Source organism: Euleptes europaea, chromosome 1, assembly GCF_029931775.1.
Source record: "Euleptes europaea isolate rEulEur1 chromosome 1, rEulEur1.hap1, whole genome shotgun sequence".
Taxonomy (NCBI): domain Eukaryota; kingdom Metazoa; phylum Chordata; class Lepidosauria; order Squamata; family Sphaerodactylidae; genus Euleptes; species Euleptes europaea.
Genome location: NC_079312.1, coordinates 12,162,049 through 12,183,606, shown reverse-complemented (window position 1 = coordinate 12,183,606; position 21,558 = coordinate 12,162,049). Strand labels below are relative to the sequence as shown.

The window sequence follows — 21,558 nt, the reverse complement described above, 5'->3', positions numbered from 1 at the left end:
ACTTTGCGTGATCTGAACACTATACTTCTGTTGATACAGCCCAAAATCACATTTGCCTTTTAGCTACTGCATCACACTGCTGATGCATGTTCAGTGTATGGTCTACTAAGACCCCAGATCCTTTTCACACACACTACTGCCAAAACACATCTCCCCCATCCTATAACTATGCATTTGATTTTTCCTACCTGAATGCAGAACTTTACATTTATCTCTGTTGAAATGCATTTTATTAGTTTTAGTCCAGTTTTCCAGCCTGTCAAGATCATTCTGTGTCTTGGTTCTGTCTTCTACTGTATTTGCTACCCCTCCCAATTTAGTATTGTCTGCAAATTTAATAAGCATCCCCTCTGTTCCCTGTGGTGCAGAGTGGTAAGTTGCAGTACTGCAGTCAAAAGCTCTGCTCGTGACCTGAGTTCAATCCCGATGGAAGTCCGTTTCAGGTAGCCATCTCAAGGTTGACTCAGCCTTCCATCCTTCCGAGGTTGGTAAAATGTATGCCCAGCTTGCTGGGGGTAAAGTGTAGATGACTGGGAAGGTAATGGCAAACCACCCTGTAAACATAATCTGCCTAGTAAACGTTGGGATGTGACATCACCCCATGAGTCAGTAATGACCTGGTGCTTCCACAGGCACCTTTACCTTTTTACATTTTTACCTGTTCCTTCATCCAAATCATTTATAAAGATCCATTTATAAAGGGTCCAGGACAGATCACTGAGGCAGTCCACTTGTTACTCCTCTCCAAGAGGACGAGGAACCATTAACAGGTACTTTTTGGGTGCAATCTGTTAACCAGTTACAGATCCACCTAATAGTAATAGGATCCAAATCACATTTTACCAACTTGTCATCAAGAATTATGTGGAAACTTATCAAAAGCCTTACTCAAATCAATCTATGTCCACAATATTCCCCTGATCCAGCATGGTAGTCACTTTCTCAAAAAAAGAGATAAGGTTAGTCTGACATGACTTGTTCTTGAGAAACCCATGCTGGCTCTTAGTAATCACAGCCATCCTTTCTAAATGCTGAAGGATTGACTGATGATTTGATCTAAAACTTTTCCAGGTATAGATGTCAAGCTGATGGGTCGTTAGTTACCAGGATTCTCCTTTTTCCCCTTCTTGAAGATTGGGACATTTCCCTGCCTCCAGTCTTCTGGCACTTCACCTGTTCTCCAAGAAACCTCAAAAATAATGGACAGAGGGTCAGAAATTACATCCGTGAGTTCTTTTAGTACCTTTGGCTGCAATTCATCTGGCCCTGAGGATATAGTTACACTGAAAGAAAGTAGGTGTTTATGTACTATCCCTCTGCCGATCCTCCCCTCATCATGGGTTCTGTTTTTGCCATGTTGAGCACTCACAAGAGAAGACTGAGGAAAAGTAGGAATTGATCGGTTCTGCCCTCTCTTCATCACCTGTTACAATTTCACTTTCCTGTCCCTGCAACGGGCCTTCCATAGCCTCGCTCTTTTTCTTACTATGAATACATACAAAAGAACCTTTTTTGGTTGTGTTTAGCATCTCTTGTTAGCCTAAGCTCATACTGAGCTTTCCTAATGCTCTCCCTACAAGCACTGGTTAATTGTTTACATTCATCCTTGGTTATAAGGCCCTCCTTCCATTTCCTAAATGAGTCTTCTTTATTTCTCAAATCTTTAAAAAGCTGTTTACGGAGCCACCCTTGCATCTTTAGGCTCATATTTTTCCTTCTCTTTTTTTTTGGCATATATAATAATAGATAATACAATATAGAAAAATAATTGTACAGAATCAGTATACAAAAAAATAGATCAACAAATGTCAAATTTCAGACTGCATTTACCATTACATTCATTACATCTGGACAAAAGTGTAACAAGACAATACACAATAAGAATAACTCAATGTGTCAGTAATAACAATAATAGTTTGACAATGGTGATTTTGTTTAATTAATCTTGAAACAAGTCGTAATTATTCTATATAATGCTTATTGAACACGGTTTTAAGATTATAAATTATTATAATCAAATACAGCATTCAACTGATATAAAACCACTTGCCATATTACTAATTTTAATATTTTTGTACTCTTTTTCCCCCTTTACCAATTTTCAGGATTTAGTTCTTTCCTACCCCATTTCACTATACATACATAAGCAAATTGATTTTTTAAAGAGTAATGCGCATAACATACATTCCATTTTTCTTGAAATTCTCTAGAGGGTTTTTTGATAACATAACTTGTCAATTTGGAAATCTTTCTTTAATCTTGAAACCATAGAATCGTAGAGTTGGAAGGGACCACGAGGGTCATCTAGTCCAACCCCCTGCACAATGCAGGACATTCACAACTACAACCAGTTGAAACTATAATAGCCATTGTATATTTTTGCCTTCATCCTTTATTTTTTGTCACAGTTTAAACTTGCAAACTTATCATTTCTCCATATGTTATATAATAATTATTTTTCTTACATATTTGTCATAATATGCCTCTATAGGAGACATTCATGGTGCTATAGGAGGACTTACTCTTCTTCGACCAGATTCCCAGATTTTAAATTGTCTCTGATTACATGTTTTCCCTTCTATATTTTACTGTTTTTTTACTCCATATTTATGCAAGCCTTCTTCCAAATCTGCTGTCGCAATTCATGCGTTTCAGTGCCTACACTCTTAGAATGGACTCCTTCCTGAGAAGGAATATGTTATCTTATTCAGGTAGACACCTACTAAGCAGGAATCACTGCTTCTTACTGGGGTAAGCTTTCTTGTGAAGTGTGCCAATAAATTATGAGATGGAGCTTAAAAGTATATAAGATTCATTGTGCATAATGTTATATATGCATGTAAATGGTTTATAAATGTTACATAAGTTCAGACAGTATAAGTCTTGAACATGTTCATGTTGCAAGCAGTCTTTTAACAATCTCTATGCCTCTATATGAGAGTAATATTATTTCATTCAGGAAATAAAACAGTTACAGAAATCATGTAAAATATGGTTAGTGCATTGAATAAAATATAAAATAGTTAAAAGCATCTTATTTCAGAATACCTAGAATTTAAGACATACTTTACCTAGTCATGTCATTTGCAAACCTGCCCAGCAGGGCTTAAAGAGATCTGAAAGGTTCCTAATTCATGTTAAGGATGTTTAAACCTTTGTGTTGCTTTATGTGCTATTTTATTTAAATGTCTATGGTGTATGCAAAAGTCAGAGAAATCTCTGGTTCCATGGGTTCATGTTAGAGCTGAAGTCAAGAGCTCTTAAAGCAGTCCATGCCAGGACTAAGGTCATGAAACCATAGAGAATCCTCTTTATGTTACCAGCCTATGTAAAGGCCTCTGATCTATGTTAGGATCAGGAAGATCTATGTGTGTGTGCAATGCTGAAGCTATGCAAAACTGTAGTCAGTCAGTATGTGTAAGCTATGTTTAAGCTTAAAGCTGTAAAATGTTCAAGAGTGTAGTGTAAGACTCTGTTTTGAAGTCTCTCTGGCTGTGCCAATCTTAGAGAGTTCTGTGTGTGAACCTTTAGTTCAATGTGAGAGCTTAAAGCTCCATGTATTATATGTGGAGTTCTATATGAGAACTGAGTGCAGAGGTCATCCTGTTAGTTAGGAAAACCTCTGACTCTGAATCCAGAGAATGTTCAGAGTTACCTCTGTCAGCTAGAGAAATCTCTGATGCATGCTCTGAGGTTAAGCTCCTGGTCTCTTCAACTGTGAAGGACCTGTGTAAAGGGAGCTATAGGTTTTACAATTTCCATTTCTGTTAGGACTGGGAAGCCTGTACAAAGCTAGATATATCTTGTGAGAACCAATTCATAGCTGTTAGCATCAATGAGATCTCAGTGTTACCATATCCAAATATGGAAAGATCTAAACCCTTAGAACCCATATTAAGGTTAATGGTTTCTAAGAGTCTCCATCTTATAAGATGGAGAAGCTTGCAGGCATTCATCTCAAACATCCAGTCCTAGCTAGGGCTGTCTGTCTGGAAAAGAACCTCCCTTTGGGAGTTCTCCAGTCTCACAGGTAGACTTGTAAAAGTTGGAGGTATTTGTAAGTATGCAGCCCATACAAGAACTAAACACTTTAAGAAACCTCTTTGTCTTGAGAACTTCAGTCCACTCAAGAAGCAAAGCCCCAAGTCTTTACATCCCAGGTAAGGGATGGAGAGATCCATTTCAGGTCAATGGGTATCAGCCTTTTAGGAACTCTGGCTACTGGCTGGGAAGGCTCCTCCTTTTATACTATTCAAGATCAGAATCCGTTTCTTGTCCTTGTTACTCTGGCAAGATCTGATTCTTGAGATTGTCCCATTACCTTTGAGAAACCAGCATCTATTTCCTTATAAGGAGTTCCTGCCTTTAGTAGGTCTTTGTGCCTATGAAGCACTTAAACTAAATAGTCAATTTATGGCAGTATGATAATTCTTAAAATATAACTTTTCCAGCATTTACATTGTGCTTAGAATACAGTTAATTCAATACATTTCTTGCCTGTATAAGACTTTCTTAACTTTACAAAAGATATAAACATAACATTACAGGAAGTATTACATTACCTCGTTGTTTACAATTTATCAGAGCACTGTTATCAAAGTACAAACTGAAATTCAGTTACATCCCGTTGCTGTCTTCTAGAAGTCATTCTGTCATCTTATCTCGTTAGAGTCACTCTGTATCTTTGAAGCATCTTTCTAAGAGACAGGCTGCATTTTGAGAGACACGCTGTTAAAATCCTTGCAAACTGTTTCTGTTTCTGTGGATTTCAAATGGGCAAATGGGCAGTTCCCTGCAACACTGCCATTTCTAATTTTATTACTCTTTGATCCAGATTATTTATCCAGCCCATTATCCAGACCAAGCCTGCTGCTAGGTAATATAATTTAATATTTGGTACCACTAATCCTTCACTTTTTTATCATCCTGCAAGACTTTGAATCTAATTCTTGGTTTCTTGCTGTTCCATATGAACTTATTTATCTGTTTCTTCCATTCTTTCAATGTTTTTTCCTCTATATGAATTGGTAACATCTGAAATAAAAAGTTTGATTTTGGCAGTACATTCAGTTTGATTGTAGAAATTCTTCCTAACCATGAAATTTTTAATTTAGTCCAGCTCTGCAAATCTTTCAGTATCTTCTTCCACGCTACTTTGTAATTGTCACTAAATAGTGTGTTATTTTGTCTTGTCAGAATTATTCCCAAGTATTTAATTGGGTCTTGCGTAACTGCATCCTGTGATCTTTTTGATGTTTTATTTTTCATGCTTCAATAGGAAGTTTAAAATTATATTTGTCTTTTCCCTGTTAATTTTATATCCTGAAAAAGCTCCAAACAATTTGCTCAATTATATACTGCATCAACAATTGGGGATTTTAAATTGTCAGTCCATTTTTCCTTCGCATAGGAATCATTTGTGATTGTGCCTTCAATATTTTGCTTTTAAGAAACTCCCACCCCTCTTGAACTCCCTTCTCCTTAAGTATTTCTGGCCATGGGATTCTACCCAGCAGAATTTTAAGTTTGTTAAAATTTGCTTGGCTCCTTCTCTCCTTTTTGAGGACTCCTTCCCTTGCTTAGATTCTCCAGAGGACTTTTCTTAGGAGAGGGTCTGGTGACATAAGATGAGCCTGGCTGGATGAATCCCAAGTGACTTTCCTACAGGGGTCACCTAGATATTTTTGGATCTTTTCAGTTTTTTGCCAACTCCCCCTCCAAAAACCAGGGTGGTCCCCTTTGGACTATTTGATTTCTTTGACAAGGTTCCCCCTCCTATTTTTCAGAAGCTGAAAAACAACTCATGCCCCATAACACACCTGTCACAAAACTCTCTGAAATTTATGATGTTTTGTACTTAACCAACTATCACAGAAAATCTAAAGGGGAGGGGTTGTGGCTCAGTGGAAGAGCCTAAGCTTTGCATTTAGATGGTCCCAGGTTCAATCCCCAGCATCTCCAGGTAAAAGGACAAAGCAATAGTTAATTTGAAAGAACTCTGCCTGAAACCCTGGAGAGACAATGTCAGTCTCAGTAGACTCTGCTTTCATGTGTGTTCATGTACATACCAAATCAAATATGAAGTGAAGTAGAACAAATCTTTAGTACCTTTTCTCCTTCAAGTATACATGGGGTTTTTTGGGGGGGAGGGGAGAGAAAGGCAGAAGATAAAAACAGCTCCAATGCAGGGCTAGGCCAGGCATAAGGCATGGCCAGCTCCTTACTTTGGGGTTAAAGGAGGCTCTGAGGGAGGAATAAAAATACCCTGCCGGAAACAGGAGTGACAGATCTGACTTGGTTTCTTCCATGGCTGCTGACTGGATCTTTCTCTTTAATTCAGCAGGAAGCATAGTAGAGACAGCCAGGGATTTACAGGAGTCCTTACTGGAAAACACTAAGGAGGAAGACTCTGAAGGCAACTTTAGGGATCCAGATGGAATCAAGAGGCATAATGGAAATGACTTAGATAAGGCCTTCCCTTGCGAAGGAGGGGGTTTCCGTGAAATTGCTGTCGAAGAAGAAAAGCCAACCAAAATGAGAAGGAACGAAGGCCTATGTTGTAACCAGAGAATTCACTGGAGGGAAAAAGAAAACGAAGGGGTGGCTTTGGCTTTTGGAAAGACTTTTATTCAGAAAACGACTGTTGTTTCCCAGGAAGAGATTAACTCAGGAGGAAAACCATACAAATGCTTGGAGTGTGGAATGGACTTCTCAGATCAAGTCCAATATAATATCCATTTGCGAATGCACAGTGGAAAGAACACCTCTAAAAGTATGGAGTGTGGAAAGGGTTTCAATTGCAGATCAGAGCTTCTTAAGCATCAAAGAATCCACACAGCACGGAAACTGTATAGCTGCTCATCCTGTGGCCAGAGCTTCTCACATAAAGCAAACCTTGTTCAACATCAAAGAATTCATACTGAAGAGAAGCCATTTACTTGCTCAAAGAGTGGAAAGAGTTTCTCTGATGGAAAAAAGGATTATGTACGTTTTCCAAAGCATAGTAGAAAGAAAGCATATAAATGCTTTCAGTGTGGAAAGTACTTCAGATACAAATCTCAGCTGTTTGTGCACCAAAGAATCCACACAGGAGAGAAACCTTTTGAATGCTCAGAATGTGGAAAGAAATTCAGTCAGGGGGGCAATCTTGAACAGCATCTAAGAACTCACACAGGGGAGAAACCTTTTGAATGCTCAGAGTGTGGAAAGAAATACAGTCAGAGTTTCCATCTTCAACAGCATCTAAGGACTCACACAGAGGAGAAACCTTTTGAGTGCTCAGAGTGTGGAAAAAGTTTCAACTGGATCGTCAACCTTCAACGGCATGAAAGAATCCACACAGGTGAGAAACCATTTGAATGCTCTGTGTGTGGAAAAAAATTCAATAGGAGTTGCAATCTTCAGTCACATCTAAGAACTCACACAGGGGATCAATGCTTTGAGTGCTCAGAGTGTGGAAAGAGCTTCAAGTGGAATGGCGACCTTCAACGCCATCAAAGAATCCATACAGGGGAGAAACCTTTTGAATGCTCAGAATGTGGTAAGAGCTTCAGCCGGTGTAGCAATCTTCAGCGACATCAAAGAACCCACACAGGGGACAAACATTATGAATGCTCAGAGTGTGGAAAGAGCTTCAACTGGAGTGGCAGTCTTCAGCGGCATCAACGAATACACACAGAGGAGAAACCTTTTGAATGCTCTGAGTGTGGAAAGAAATTCAGTCAGAGTTGCCACCTTCAACAGCATCTAAGAACCCACACAGCAGAGAAAACCTTTGAATGCTTAGAGTGTGGAAAAAGATTCATCCAGAGTTGCAATCTTCAGCGGCATCAAAGAACCCACACAGGTGAGAAACCTTATGAATGCTCAGAATGTGGAAAGAAATTCAGTCAGAGTTGTCATCTTCAGCAGCATCTAAGAACCCACACAGCAGAGAAACCTTTTGAATGTTCACAGTGTGGGAAAAAATACACTCAGAGTTGCCATCTTCAGCGGCATCAAAGAACCCATACAGAGGAGAAATCGTTTGAATGTTCAGAATGTGGAAAGAAATTCAGTCAGAGTTGCAATCTGCTACAGCATCAAAGAATCCATCAGAGACACCTTTTGAATACTCAGTGAGGGAAAAGATCATCAAGTTGAGAGGTGACTTTCAACAGCATCGAAAAACACACACAGGAGAAACCTTTTGAATATTCAGAGTGTGGAGATTCAACTGGAGGGATAGTCTTCAGTGTCATCAGAGAACTCACACAGAAACCTTTGAATGCTCAGTGTGTGGAAAGAGCTTCAAATAGAGTAGCAACCTTCAGCGGCATCAAAGAACCCAGAAGAGGAGAGCCTGCATGACTGGCAAGCCTGTGACAAGAGCTCATCTTATATTTCATACATTAATGGCAACCATAGAGTCTGCCCAGAGGCAAAACCATAAAAACTCTTGGAAAGTGCTTGTATCTGCACAGAACCTTAGCATAACCATAGAAACAAACAAGATTCAAACGGGAGAAATAGTATAAATGCTAGGATTGTGGAAAAAGTTTTAGCCATGATTGATGAATCAAAGTGATTTCCAAAGGAAGAAAGCAAAAATCTGCCCTGAGGGTGGAAGGAGATTCAAAACAAGATCTCCCCTCCTTAAGCACTGAGTAATCCACATGGGCAGCACCTGGTTAATGTTTGGTGTGTAGCAAGAGCTTGAGGCAGAGATCAGACCTTCATGAACATAAGAAATCCATGCTTTATCACACCAAAACCCATCAAGTCCGGCAGTCTGTTCACACAATAGCCAACCAGGTGCCTCTAGGAAGCCTACAAAAAGACAACTGCAGCAGCATTATCCAGCCTGTGTTCCACAGCACCTAATATAATAGGCATGCTCCTCTGATACTGGAGTGAATAGGTGTGGATCATGACTAGCATGCATTTTGACTAGTAGTCATGGATAGGCCTATCTGCTATGAACATGTCCACTTCCCTCTTGGAAGGCTTTAAGTTGGCAGTCATCATCACAGATTGTTCCACAGTTTAACTATACCTTGTGTGAAGAAATACCCTTTTCTTTGTTGTGTGGCTTTTTTTACAGACTGGTGATTAGTAAATGTTTCAAACAATAGTCCATTGCAAGTGTGTTATGTGTTTTTAAAAATTATAAAACTGTTGAAAGAAATCCTCTTGCTTGAGTCAGGCACCTTTTTCCATATCTGGTTTGCAAATGTTAAGTCTAAGAACCAGAGTGTTGGGCTACCTACATTTCAAGCAGATTTTTGGAACTGCAACAGCTTCAGTGGCCATGAGGGAAGACCTGCTCTGGGCAAGGGGGAGGGGTGGAGAGCAGGCCTTGACAAAGTTTCTTCAGCTTTAGGAGCCGCCCCAAAAATTTAGCAGCAAAACTTATTTTCCCACCTTCTTGGTTTTAAATTGTAATGACCCTACTTCCCCATTATTGCTACTTCAAAACATAATCCTGGACTCTTCACAGTAGCTTTAACAAAATATGGGGTAACCCTGCAGGCGGCAAGGGGTTGATCCAGACAAGTTAGTTCTAGTTTGGAGGTCACTTGCTCTTCTTTATTTTTGCAGTCACAGCACATTGCACCTGGCCTACATGAATTGATCTTTTTAATATGTCTCCACTCTGGTTCATTTTTACTTCCACATAACCCTCCCTCACCAGGTTGACCCAGCCTCCCTCTGTCAATGCACCTGGCTCAGAAGCAAGAAGAGGACAAAGCGGCTCCTCTCCCTCACCCACTTCTTTGTCCAGGTGCATGATTTCACAAGGTCTTTGGGCACTCGGTTTGTTGTGTCAGGGTGAGGTGCTCCTGGGAGAAATTACTCCAAGAAGTTGCCCATTTAGACTTCTCTGGTCTGTTCCTGGGCAGACCGCGGCTTCGGCCTTTCCTTTCTCCCTCCATTGTCTGCTCTTTCAAATTGGAGAGTGGAAGCTCCTTGGGGCAGATATTTGTTCTTCTCTTTTCACTGCTATATTAAGGGTCGTTGAATTGAGGTGAGCTTTAATCCATAGAAATAAATGAAAGCAAAGGGAGAATCTTGATTGTCTTTTCACCAGGCCACTCAAAGAATTCCAGGAGATGGCTCTCATGCTTTCTGGAAGTGAAGAAAGAAACACTTGGCCTGAGTCCCTGCATTCTTCAGAGAGGGGCCCTTTGAAAAGTGCTCCTTTTCAGTACCACTACAAAGTTCTTCTCATCTCATCCACACAGATGGCATCCAAGTATCCAGCCCTCCCTGGCTGCCCCTCTTCCTGGTGTCAGAGGGGCGAGGGAGCTCCCCTGTGCCTGAGCCCTGACATGAAGATGGCAGGATTCAGTCTTTGTTGTCCACCTTTCTAACCTTGGGGGGCTCTCTCTTTGGATGAGAGCTACTCTGGACATGCCAGTCTCTGACTCCCCACTGCCCTTCTGACCCCTCCTGAATAGCTGTGGCAGGAGACTGAGGCCAGACTGGGGAAATCAATGTTTGACTCTGTTTTTGGAGAGGGAAGGCCAATGCTCTTGGGTACTGAGGTCCACCTTCTTGGCTGGTGGGGTGAGGCCTTTGGGAAAAGGGGAAAAGAGCTTTGAGAAAGAGTATCTCAATCATCGCCACATGTCCTGACTCACATTTTTGGAAGAGTGGCAGACAGATGGAACTGTGGAGAAAAGAGGTGGAGAAGAGAGAGAAAGATTCCTTCCACCTGCTCCAGTTTCTATTCCTTCACCCCTCTCAGTCTGGCTTTCTGACTGATTGTAGGAATCAATGCAGGATCAGCCTAGAGCATCCTTAACAAGTGTTTGTCCAGCCTCTGCTCAAAGACTGCCCGTGAAGGGGAGCCCACCAAATCCCTAGGTAGCTGATTCCACTGTGGAACAACTCTTATTGTAAAAAACTTTTTCCTAATATCCAGCCGGTACCTTTCCACTCTCAAGTTAAACCCATTATTGCGAGTTCTATCCTCTGCTGCCAACAGGAACAGCTCCCTGCCATCCTCTATGTGACAGCCCTTCAAATACTTAAAAGAAAGCAATCATGTCCCCCCTCAACCTCCTCCAGACTAAACATTCCCAACTCCCTTAGTCTTTCCTCATAGGGCTTGGTCTCCAGGCCCCTGATCATCCTCGTTGCTCTCCTCTGCATCCGCTCCATTCTGTCCACATCTTTTTTTGAAGTGAGGCCTCCAGAACTGCACACAATACTCCAGGTGCAGCCTGACCAATGCAGTGGAACTATGACATCTTGCAATTTGGATGTTATGCCTCTGTAGAAGCACCCCAATATCGCTTTAGCCTTTTTGGTCGCTGCATCACACTGGCTGCTCATATTTAACATACAGTCCACCTGTACCCCAGGATCTTGTTCACCCACAGTGCCACCCAGAAGTGTATCTCCCATCCAGTATGTGTGTCCCTCATTATTCCGCCCTTCAAACAAAAATAGATCTATTTAAACTTTTTCGCAATATTAAACTTAAAGATTACTTCAAAGACACACCACCGACTGACGCCTCAGTTAAATCCTTTAGACCAAAATCTAACTTTATACCTAACACATCTAACCACTTAATAAGTACTTTTCAACACCTAGTTTCCCGAGATGTGAAAAAATTGGAAAGTTATAAATGGCATCCTGAACCTAACCTATCTCCATTACAGAAGTCTTTACTCTCAGATTTACACAACGATCCTGATTTAGTGATACGGCAGGCTGATAAAGGCGGCGCTATAGTCATCTTGGATGCATCAGCTTACCATGCTGAGAACTTAAAACAGCTCAGCAATGAACAATTTTACAAACGGCTGCCTAGCAATCCATCCAAAAAACTTACAAATATAATGCAGTGGTCCAGGAGGGCGTTTCTTTAGGTTACATTGATAGCAAATTGGCTGGTTTCCTTATTGTTCCATATCCTAAAGTTCCCATATTTTATTCCATACCTAAAATACACAAAGATAATAAAAATTCCCCTGGACAACCCATTGTCTCCTCTAAAGGCTCCCTATTGGAAACCATTTCTCAGTATTTAGATTACCACTTTCAGCCATTTGCCAGCCACAGATTCTTACATCTTAGACTCTGGGGATCTCATCAAACAAATAGAGAATCACCCCATACCAATGGGAGCGGTACTTGCAACTCTTGACGTTGCAGCTCTCTATAATAACGTTCCTTTAGACATTGTTAGAAATATTATCCATGATTTGTTAGAGACTAGAACATCACGTGATTCCCCAACCCATTTTCTTATGGATTTGACAGACATAGTCCTAGAAAATAACTTTTTCCAGTATGGCTGCAATTTTTTTCTGCAGACTAGTGGCGTAGCTATGGGCACGGCATACGCCCCTGCTGTGGCAAGCATTTATATGGTTAATTTTGAAAAACAGTTTATTTTTCGTAACAATCCCTTTAAAAACAATATAATCCTTTACAAGCGTTTTGTGGACGACTTGTTATATATATTTGATTCAGAAGCATCTTTCCTCTCATTCACAGCATGGACCAACACCTTAGATCCCCATTTGAAATTTACAGGCAGCTGTCATGTAGTGTTTTGTTCCTTAAGCCTGCCTGTTAAGGAACTCAGCTCCGCCACTTCCTCATTTAAATTTAAGCTGAAACATTTTTCTAACTGTGGGAATTGCAATGTTATTTACATTATCACATGTGAGTGTTTGAAATTATACGTGGGTAGCACCACGAGACCAGTAAGACTCAGAATTGGGTAGAACCGCTCTCGAATTCGCAATAAAGTTCTTGACGCCCCGCTCGTATTCCATTTTCTCAAGAGGAAACACAATGAAAATGACCTACGATTTTTTGTTATCTGGGTCTATAAAAAACATCGTTTTAATGCCTCCAACATTCAACAAACCCTTTTGAGACAAGAATGTAAATTTATACTTACTGAACATGCTAACACCACATGGCTTAAATACCGAATTACATTTGTCATGTTATATTTGAGTTAGTCAATCTATTCCTATAAATATCTCGATGTCTACCAACTAGGACCTTTCTTTAGGTATCAGTTAGGACCTACATTTGTTTAGGTATCTGTTAGGACCTTCCCTTTACTTTCCAGCTTACGCTCATAGTTTCAAAAAAACGGGACACTTGTGAGCTAACTAATTGAAAAGTATTTGTAGTGAACCACATATTAATAGTTACTGAGAGAACTTTGGAAAGAAAAGATGCAGCTCAATGTGTGGCGCCTATGAATTCCATTAATACAGGTATTATTTTGTCACTATTGTCAATTACATACCTGCATGCATGCCATGATGTTTTGTGCTATTGAAATATGTTTTTAAAGTTTACATTGTTGAACAACATTGTGTAAATAGAAGCTTATATTCATTTGTCATCAGGCTGAAGAAGCGAAAATCTGCTAAAAACGTTTAGAAATTCCGGAAGACGTTTCCCATCATTCAATACTTCTATTCTTCCAGGATACTGGGATTTCCCCCCCTTTTTTTGAAAATAAGCGGCAAGACGCTTTTTAGTTTTATTGGACATTATTTAAGATTCTTACATGTTGTAACTTCTAAAAGTCTTTTTTGATTCATTTGGAGAGTTACTTATATTGTGTATATATTTAGTGTATAGTTTGTGTTTAAGTTTTCTGTTTGCACTCCACTATTGTCTTCACTATATTGTAATACACTGTTTGATATTTTTGCACTGAGGTCCCTCCGTTTCCCTAACCCAGCCCTCCTCAGGCTCCGCCCCAAAAACCTCCCGCAGGTGGCAAAGAGGGACCTGGCAACCTCGAATCTGACCAAGTGGGCTTCCAAGATGCACCTAGTTGGCCACTGTGTGAACAGATCGGGGCTGTGGCTCAGTGGCAGAGCCTCCGCTTGGCATGCAGAAGGTCCCAGGTTCAACCCCCGGCATCTCCAGTTAAAAGGACCCGGCAAATAGGCAATATGAAACACTCCTGTTGGTCTGAGTAGACAACACTGATAATACGGACCAAGGGTCTGGGTCAGTATAAAGCAGCTTCATGTGTTCATGTGACTGCTGGAGCTGATGGGCCTTGGTCTGATCCAGCCTGTGCTCTCTTCTTGGGCTGTGTCTGAGGCCGCACCGAGAGCCGGCTCTTCCCCCACCTCCTGGACTGCGACCCATGATGTGGGTCCAAACTGAGGGAGAGCCACCCAGTGAAAAGGTTTGTTTTTAATCAGAAAGAAAGAAAGAAATTTGCAGAATTGCAGAATAATAATTGCAGAATAATAGGGATAATAATAGGGATAATAAAAATTGCAGAATAATAGGGAGAGGAAGCCTTCCTTGATCTGACAACAGTCCTCTATTTGTTACTTGGCCTATGAGGGCTTTAGAGGGTTAAAGCGATAGAGCTGCGTTTCCTAGAGAGCATGCACACGAGTCCTCCAGCTTCCGCCTTGTGGTTGTGCTTGCAGGAGCGCTGGAGGCTGCCTGGGAGGGTCAAGGTATGTGGGGCGGGGGGAGGAGGGAGGGAGCAGCTCCCCCGGGCTGGGCAGCCCTGCGAGGGGGTCTCTCGAGCAGAGCAGGGCCCCAAGGAGGAGGCGAGGCGGTTCTCCCTAGGAGGGCGGCCAGCCAGGGCAGGATCCGGCCCCTCTGCACTGGTGCAGCTCAGCAGCGAGAAGCCCGGAGGGGATCCCGTTTCTGCCCAGGCCGGGAACAGATTCCCTTTCTGGCCTCTCTGCAGGGGAAACCTCTGCTAAGGGCACAGGAGCCGCGCAGGCTGGAGTTTCTCCCGGTCACTTGGCAACCCCAGTGGAAAGGCCTGTGGGCTGCAAGGCAGAGCCTTATAAGGCAGGGGAGGGCTTTGTTTGCATTCGGGGAGGGGGGATAGAGCTGCCTCCATGTATAACCCCCAAGGTTGTCTGAGAGAGGTGGGTACCTGTCCTCTGGGGCTTCACTTACTGGTCTTTTCCCTGATGTTGAAAGGCCACTGAATCCCACCCACCCACCCCCGGTCTCTGGGGCAAAAACGAGGCCCTGGTGAGCATCTGCCCTCCTGAAATGAATCTTTTTTTTTTTCTCAGTGGGTAGCCGTGTTAGTCTGTTTGCAGGAGTCAAAAAGGGCAAGAGTCCAGTAGCACCTTAAAGACTAACAAAAATATTTTCTGGTAGGGTAGGAGCCGAAGAAGTGAGCTGTGGCTCACGAAAGCTCGTACCCTACCAGAAAATATTTTTGTTAGTCTTTAAGGTGCTACTGGACTCTGGCCCTTTTTGACTTTTTTTTCTCTTATGGAAAATGGGATTCCTTTGGAGCAGCAGGAGGAGTGCGAATACAGTGAGACTCTCCTTTGGCAGATGGGGGTGGGTGGGGTGGAATTGTGGCACAATATAGGATTTCTGTGGGGCTGGCAAGGCGTGCTGCCCCCCTTCCTCCCCCAATGCTTTTTTGTCTCCTGATTTGTAACCTTTTCAGCCCCCTCTCCTCTCTTGAGTGGACAGATCAGGAGAATCCCAAATGGAGAATGTGGGGGTGGGGGGAAAGTGGGGGAAATAATTTTTCCCCCCAGGAAGAGCTGTTGCCTTAACTGGAGTGGGCAGAGACTCTTTGGAGGAGGGAGGGAGATTCTCAGATGACTGCAGCCTGTTAGGCAGGGGGTGCATGTTCCTGCCAATGTCTTCAACCTGAACCACATTTTTCAGGAGGATGTTTTAATTAAAAAAAGGGATACTGCTGGGATTTTCATAATGGTTGATAGATGGCTGGTGATTTTAAAAACTATTTTTTTCAGTTTGCAATCGGCCCTGAGTCTTATCTAGAAAACGAGGCTTGAAGTGAACAAAGTAGGTCAGCAGACAAAAGGTGGGGATCAGGCAGCTTCTGGGGACTCCATCTTAGATGATGTTTGGTGATACAGCAGTTTTACGGCTCTTCCTATGAACAACGTAAGCATACAGGCAAGGGCAGCTGGTAAAGTTCTGAGGGCATCCTTGAAAAGAAAGCCTGGACCTTTTGATTAGCATCGTCTTTTATGATTTTATTAAAGTTGTAGACACAAAAATAATGCCGTTTTGCATAGGTGTTGTGCATATGGGAAGAAAATCAGGTAGGGGCCACTACGCCAGATGCAGAGCGTGTCTGTTCTCTTTCCTTCCCATTTCTCCAGGGAGAACTTCAGTATTGAAGACAAATTGTTTTTTCTAGATGTTTCTTCTAGTTGTTTAAATTCTGCAGCTCCATTCCTGAGGAACCTTTCTGGAGGGAAATGGAGAAGCAAGACCACACAGGCCCCAAATCAAGGGAGGCATCAGAGGAGAGAGACAAAGCCCCTCACATCATCCAGGTTGGGACTCTGACGGAATACCTGGAAAGGACACCAATAGATTTGATGGATCGGCAAGCAGTGGAGGGTTCCCCTTCTGTTGCACAGTGGGAAGCCCAGTGGCAGGGGTTCCTCAGGACAGAGGAAAACCCTCATTCTCCATGGGGAATCCCACAATGGAAAAAGAAACCTTCTCCCTGGGAAGGCGCTAAGACATTTTTGGCCTCCTTTGAGCAAGTGGCCGAAGCCTGCCAGTGGTCCCAGGAAGAGTGGGTGACCCGACTCCTCCCAGCCCTCAGCGGAGAAGCTGAGCAGGCCTTTAGCAGTCTGGATGTCAGAGACAGAGAGGATTATGGGAAGGTGAAGGCAGCCATCTTGCGAGGAGATGCTCTGAGCCGGGAGAAGCAGCGTGAAAAGTTCAGGCATTTCTGCTACCAGGAGGCCGAAGGCCCAAGAGGAGCCTACAGCCGACTGCGGGAAATGTGCCGTGGGTGGCTGAGAGTGGAGAATCACAGCAAGGAGCAGATCCTGGAGCTCTTGATCCTGGAGCAGCTGCTGAGCATCCTTCCCCCAGAGATCCAGAGACGGGTGAGGGAAAGCATCCCTGAGAGCTGCTCCCAGGCAGTAGCTCTGGCCGAGGAGTTTCTCTCCAGACAGGAGAAGCAGGTGAGGCCCTTCTGCTGTGGGGCCTTGGGTGGAGCAGTGGGGATGTCTGTCTTCATCTCAGCGGGGAGAAGGGGAATGGCAGGGCATGATGTAAGGGTCTCTTGCCTTGTTTTCCTGGAAGCTGAATCTCTCTGTCTTATGCTTATTTAATTATTTATTTATTGAATTTTGAACCCTCCCTCCCTGGCCAAGACCAGGTTCACGGCGGCTCTGTTCAGACCTGATGGGGTCACCCCACCCTGGAAGACCAAGTCTTGGGGTTCCGGATGCTCTCGATTCTGGCCCCCTTGCCATCTCCACAGGTGACAGCTGCAGCCAGGAGCACTATATTCTGGTTTGACCACAAGAGTCATGATTATCTCCTTGCAGATCCGTCATCCTGTGAGCTTTGGTGGCTGCCAGTATGTTTTGGGCCTTCTTCAGCGTGGTGCATTCCTCACAGTATTCACTACCTTGGGAGTTTACTCAGACAAGCTTGTTGTGCATCTCTTAGAGATGCGTTACAAGTACCTTTTTTTACATCGGATTAGTTTTATTCACATTAAAGGCCCAGTCATGGTGGTTTTGCTTATCATTGGCATCTGAAGACAAGTTGCTTTTCATGTTGCTTTCAACTTTCTGTATTTTAAGTTTTTATTCTGGATATCTTCAGCAATCAGGCTAATTGGTGTATTCTGGGAAGAAGACACAACCCTCCCCTCTTTTCAACTTTCTCCCTGCCCGTGCTCTGTTATTTTGCCTTGAAAGGGTACTGTCCTCTTTACTGTTGCAGGTTCTCTTGGAAAAGGTGACTGGGAGCATCTCTGAGGCAGGACAGGCTCTGTCTGAGAGCAAGCAGAGGCATCCCTCAATGGATGTCAAGGAAGAGGTGGACGGAGAAGCGGGCCCACTGGGTAAGGAGGGAGGGAGGCCTGGAGCCGGAGATCAGGGAGACCCGGAAGCTCCTTCTGGGGCTGAGCTCAGCAGTAGCTTATTCTCTCCTTTCAAAGGCTCCTTCCCTGGCCTAGATTCTCCAGAGGACTTGATTCTTCAAGAGCATCAAAGAGGGGCTGGTGACTTCAGAAGAGTTTGCTGGACTCTTTCCTATAGGGGCCACGTAGATGCCTTTGGGCCTTCCCAGTTCTTTGCCGCCGCCTCCTCTAGAAACCAAGGTGGTCCCCTTCGGACTGTTTGGTTTGAGAAGGACTGAACCCTACCTTTGAGAGGCTGAAAGCCAACTCATGCCCTGTATCACATCTATCATAAAACTCTGAATTTTGCAACAAGTTTTTGTACCTAAGTGGCAATCACAGAAAATCAAAGAGGAGGGGCTATCGCTCAATGAAAGAGGCTGTACTTTGCATACAGAAAGACCTGGGTTCAGTCTCCGGCATCTCCAGGTAAAAGGACCAGGTAACAAGTAATGTAAAAGACCTCAGCCTGAGACTCTAGAGAGCCACTGTCAGTCTGAGTAGACAATAATGACCTTGATGGACCAATGGTCTGATTCAGTATAAGAAAGATTCCTGTGCGTTTGTGTGTGTTCATGTACACACCAAATCAAATATAAATGGAGGTGGAGCAAATCTTTAGCACCTTTTTCCTTTAAAGCAGTGGTTCCCAACCTTTTTTTGACCAGGGACCACTAGGACTTTTTTGTTCGGTGCAGGGACCCCAAGGTTCAAAATAAAAATTCAGAGAATTTGAAAATAAACTTTAATCATAACTGTTAGTTAAACATTAAACTTAGAATAATATTTGAATATATATTTTTATAATAGAGAACTTTTAATTTAAAAAATTAATTTATTATGGGTTTATAACTTTGTTTCGCGGACCTTAATTTAGTTCTCACGGACCCCGTGCTTTAAAGTATGTATGGAGATTTTTTAATAATAATTTTTATTATTTTTTCAAATTATATAAATCAACAGTTCAACAATTAATAAAAATAATAAAAACTAAAAAGCAATGAAATATTGTTGAAAATACAAATATACTAAAATAAAATATAAAGACTTCCCCTTCATCTCCTTCTATCTCATTATAGATTTGTGTACTCTTTTGTATAAAATTCTAATCCTGATATTGTTACATATATATAAATGTAATTATCAAAAATCTAATAAAATATATATTCATCTTATTTCGGATCATACATGATTATTGCCTTTCTTCAGATCAACCTTATTATAATGACTATGTGTTTTAATCATTAAAAACATCCTTAATAATAGTAAAAAAATGGATTAGATCAATGAATAACCCTTAAATTCCCCTATTTGAAGTTCATTTTCAGAGTAGATTCTCCATGCCTCCCATTCACCCATAAATTGTGCATTGTCTCTTTGATTTACCAATGCTGTGAGTTTTGCCATTTCCACCAGTTCCAGCATTTTTTGTATCCAATCTCTTTTGTCTGGAATGTTTGATGATTTCCATTTAGCTGCATAAATCAGTCTTGCAGCAGTGGTGGCATAAATTAAAAAAGATCTCTGAGTTAAAATAGAGTCTGGTATCATACTAAGTAACATAATCTCAGGTGTTTTAGGTATATTATTCTGTATAATCAATCTTATTTCATTGTAAATCATGTCCCAAAATTTTTTCGCTTTGTCACAAGTCCACCATACATGATGAAATGAGCCTGTTTCTGTTTCTATATTGCACTTCCAACACTTTGGGGACAGTGATTTGTAGATCCTTGCCAACTTTTTAGGTGTTAAATACCACCTATACATCATTTTATATATATTTCTCTCAGTGATTGAGCAAGAATAAGTTTCATGTCTCGTGACCAAAGTTGTTCCCATTGATCCAATAATATATCATGGCCCACCGTCTGTGCCCAGGTAATCATAGTAGGTTTTATCCTTTCTTGCTCACAATAAATTTCTAATAATAGTTTGTACATCTTGGATATTAGATGATCATTTGAATCCAGTAAAAGTTTATGAACAATTGATTTATTTTTAGAAAATCCTGTTTTCAAGTCCTGAATATAAACAGAATTTATTTGATGATATTGAAACCAGGTCAAAAGATCCTTTACTTCAAGTATGTATGGAGATTTTGGGGAGGAGAGGGAAAGGCAGAAGATAAAACCTGCTCCACTGCTGGGCTAGGCCAGACATAAGGAATAATCAGCTACTTACTTTGGGGTTGAAGGAGGCTCTCAGGAAGGAATCAAAATACCCTCCAGGAAAAAGGAGCGACAGATCAGACTTTGTTTCTTCCATGGCTGCTGACTGGATCTCTCTTTATTCCAGCAGGAAGCATGCGGGTGATTGACAGGGACTTACATGGGTTATCATTAGAAAACGCTAAGGAGGAAGACTCTGACGGCAACTTTAAGGATCCAGATGGAATCAACAGGAAGAAGGATAAACTCATTCCTTGCCAAGGAGGGGGCGTCCTTGAAATCACAGTCCAAGAGGAAAGGCCAACCAAAAAGAGAGGGAATGAAGGCCATCAAATAATTCATTCAGAAGAGAATCCACCTACCTGCTCAGGGAGTGAAAAGAGTTTTTCTGATAGAAAAAAGGGTACTGTACATTTTCCAAAGCATAGTAGAATGAAGGCATATAAATGCTTTCAATGTGGACAGTATTTCAGAAACAAATCTGACCTCCTTGTGCACCAAAGAATCCACACAGGGGAGAAACCTTTTGAATGCTCTGAGTGTGGAAAGAAATTCAGTTACAGTTGCTATCTTCGACGGCATCAAAGAACCCACACAGGGGAGAAACCTTTTGAATGCTCCGAGTGTGGAAAGAAATTCAGTCAGAGTAACCATCTTCAGCAGCATCAAACAACCCACACAGGTGAAAAACCTTTTGAATGCTCCGAGTGCAGAAAGAAATTCAGTCATATTTACTATCGTCAACGGCATCAAAGAACCCACACAGGGGAGAGACCTTTTGAATGCTCCGAGTGTGGAAAGAAATTTGGTCGGAGTATCACACTTCAGCAGCATCAAAGAACCCACATGGGTGAGAAACCTTTTGAATGCTCTGAGTGTGGAAAGAAATTCAGTCAGAGTAGCCATCTTCAGCGGCATCAAAGAACCCACACAGGGGAGAAACCTTTTGAATGCTCTGAGTGCGGAAAGAAATTCAGTCAGAGTAGCCATCTTCAGCGGCATCATAGAACCCACACAGGGGAGAAACCTTTTGAATGCTCCGAGTGTGGAAAGAAATTTGGTCGGAGTACCACACTTCAGCAGCATCAAAGAACCCACACAGGTGAGAAACCTTTTGAATGCTCCAAGTGTGGAAAGAAATTCACTCAGAGTGCCCATCTTCAACAGCATCAAAGATCCCACAGAAGATAAACCTTATGAATGTTCAGAGTGTGGAGAGATTCAGCCACAATAGGAATCTTGAACGGTATCAAAGAACACATTGAGGAGTAACTGCGTGACTGGTAAGCCTGTGACAAGAGCTCGTCTCATACTTCATACATTAACTTCAACCAAAGAGTCTAAACAGAGGTGAAACAATAACAATTCTTGGAAAAAGCTTGTATCTGCTCAGAAACCTTAACATAGCCATAAAAGGAAACAAGATTCAAACAGGGGGTGTGATGGACAGAAAGCTGTACTGCCCTTGAAAAAAAAATTAGCCACTCAGCTGTGGCCATAGGAGTG

The 21,558-nt window shown here is 42.1% G+C and overlaps 2 protein-coding genes across 2 annotated transcripts; both read left to right on the top strand.

Annotated features, from left to right (window-relative positions):
• Positions 1–7,521: 7,521 nt before the first annotated feature.
• Positions 7,522–8,121, top strand: LOC130493247 (zinc finger protein 3-like; the record flags this gene model as incomplete). The annotated part of the gene is made up of 1 exon (XM_056866952.1): positions 7,522–8,121. A coding segment is annotated over one exon (600 nt), but the record flags the coding sequence as incomplete, so codon positions are not given.
• Positions 8,122–20,484: 12,363 nt separating this feature from the next.
• On the top strand, positions 20,485–21,243 carry LOC130493238 (zinc finger protein 3-like). Its single transcript, XM_056866940.1, has 2 exons — positions 20,485–20,734; positions 20,819–21,243. Exons 1-2 carry the CDS (start codon positions 20,485–20,487, stop codon positions 21,241–21,243), a joined length of 675 nt encoding a protein of 224 aa, XP_056722918.1.
• The last annotated feature ends 315 nt before the right edge of the window (positions 21,244–21,558 follow it).

Coding starts and splice junctions, on each gene's coding strand:
- LOC130493238 (XM_056866940.1), top strand. CDS start 20,485: ATGAAGGCATATAAATGCTTTCAATGTGGACAGTATTTCAGAAACAAA. Junction 20,735..20,818: donor GCATCAAACAACCCACACAG/GTGAAAAACCTT, acceptor GAACCCACACAG/GGGAGAGACCTTTTGAATGC.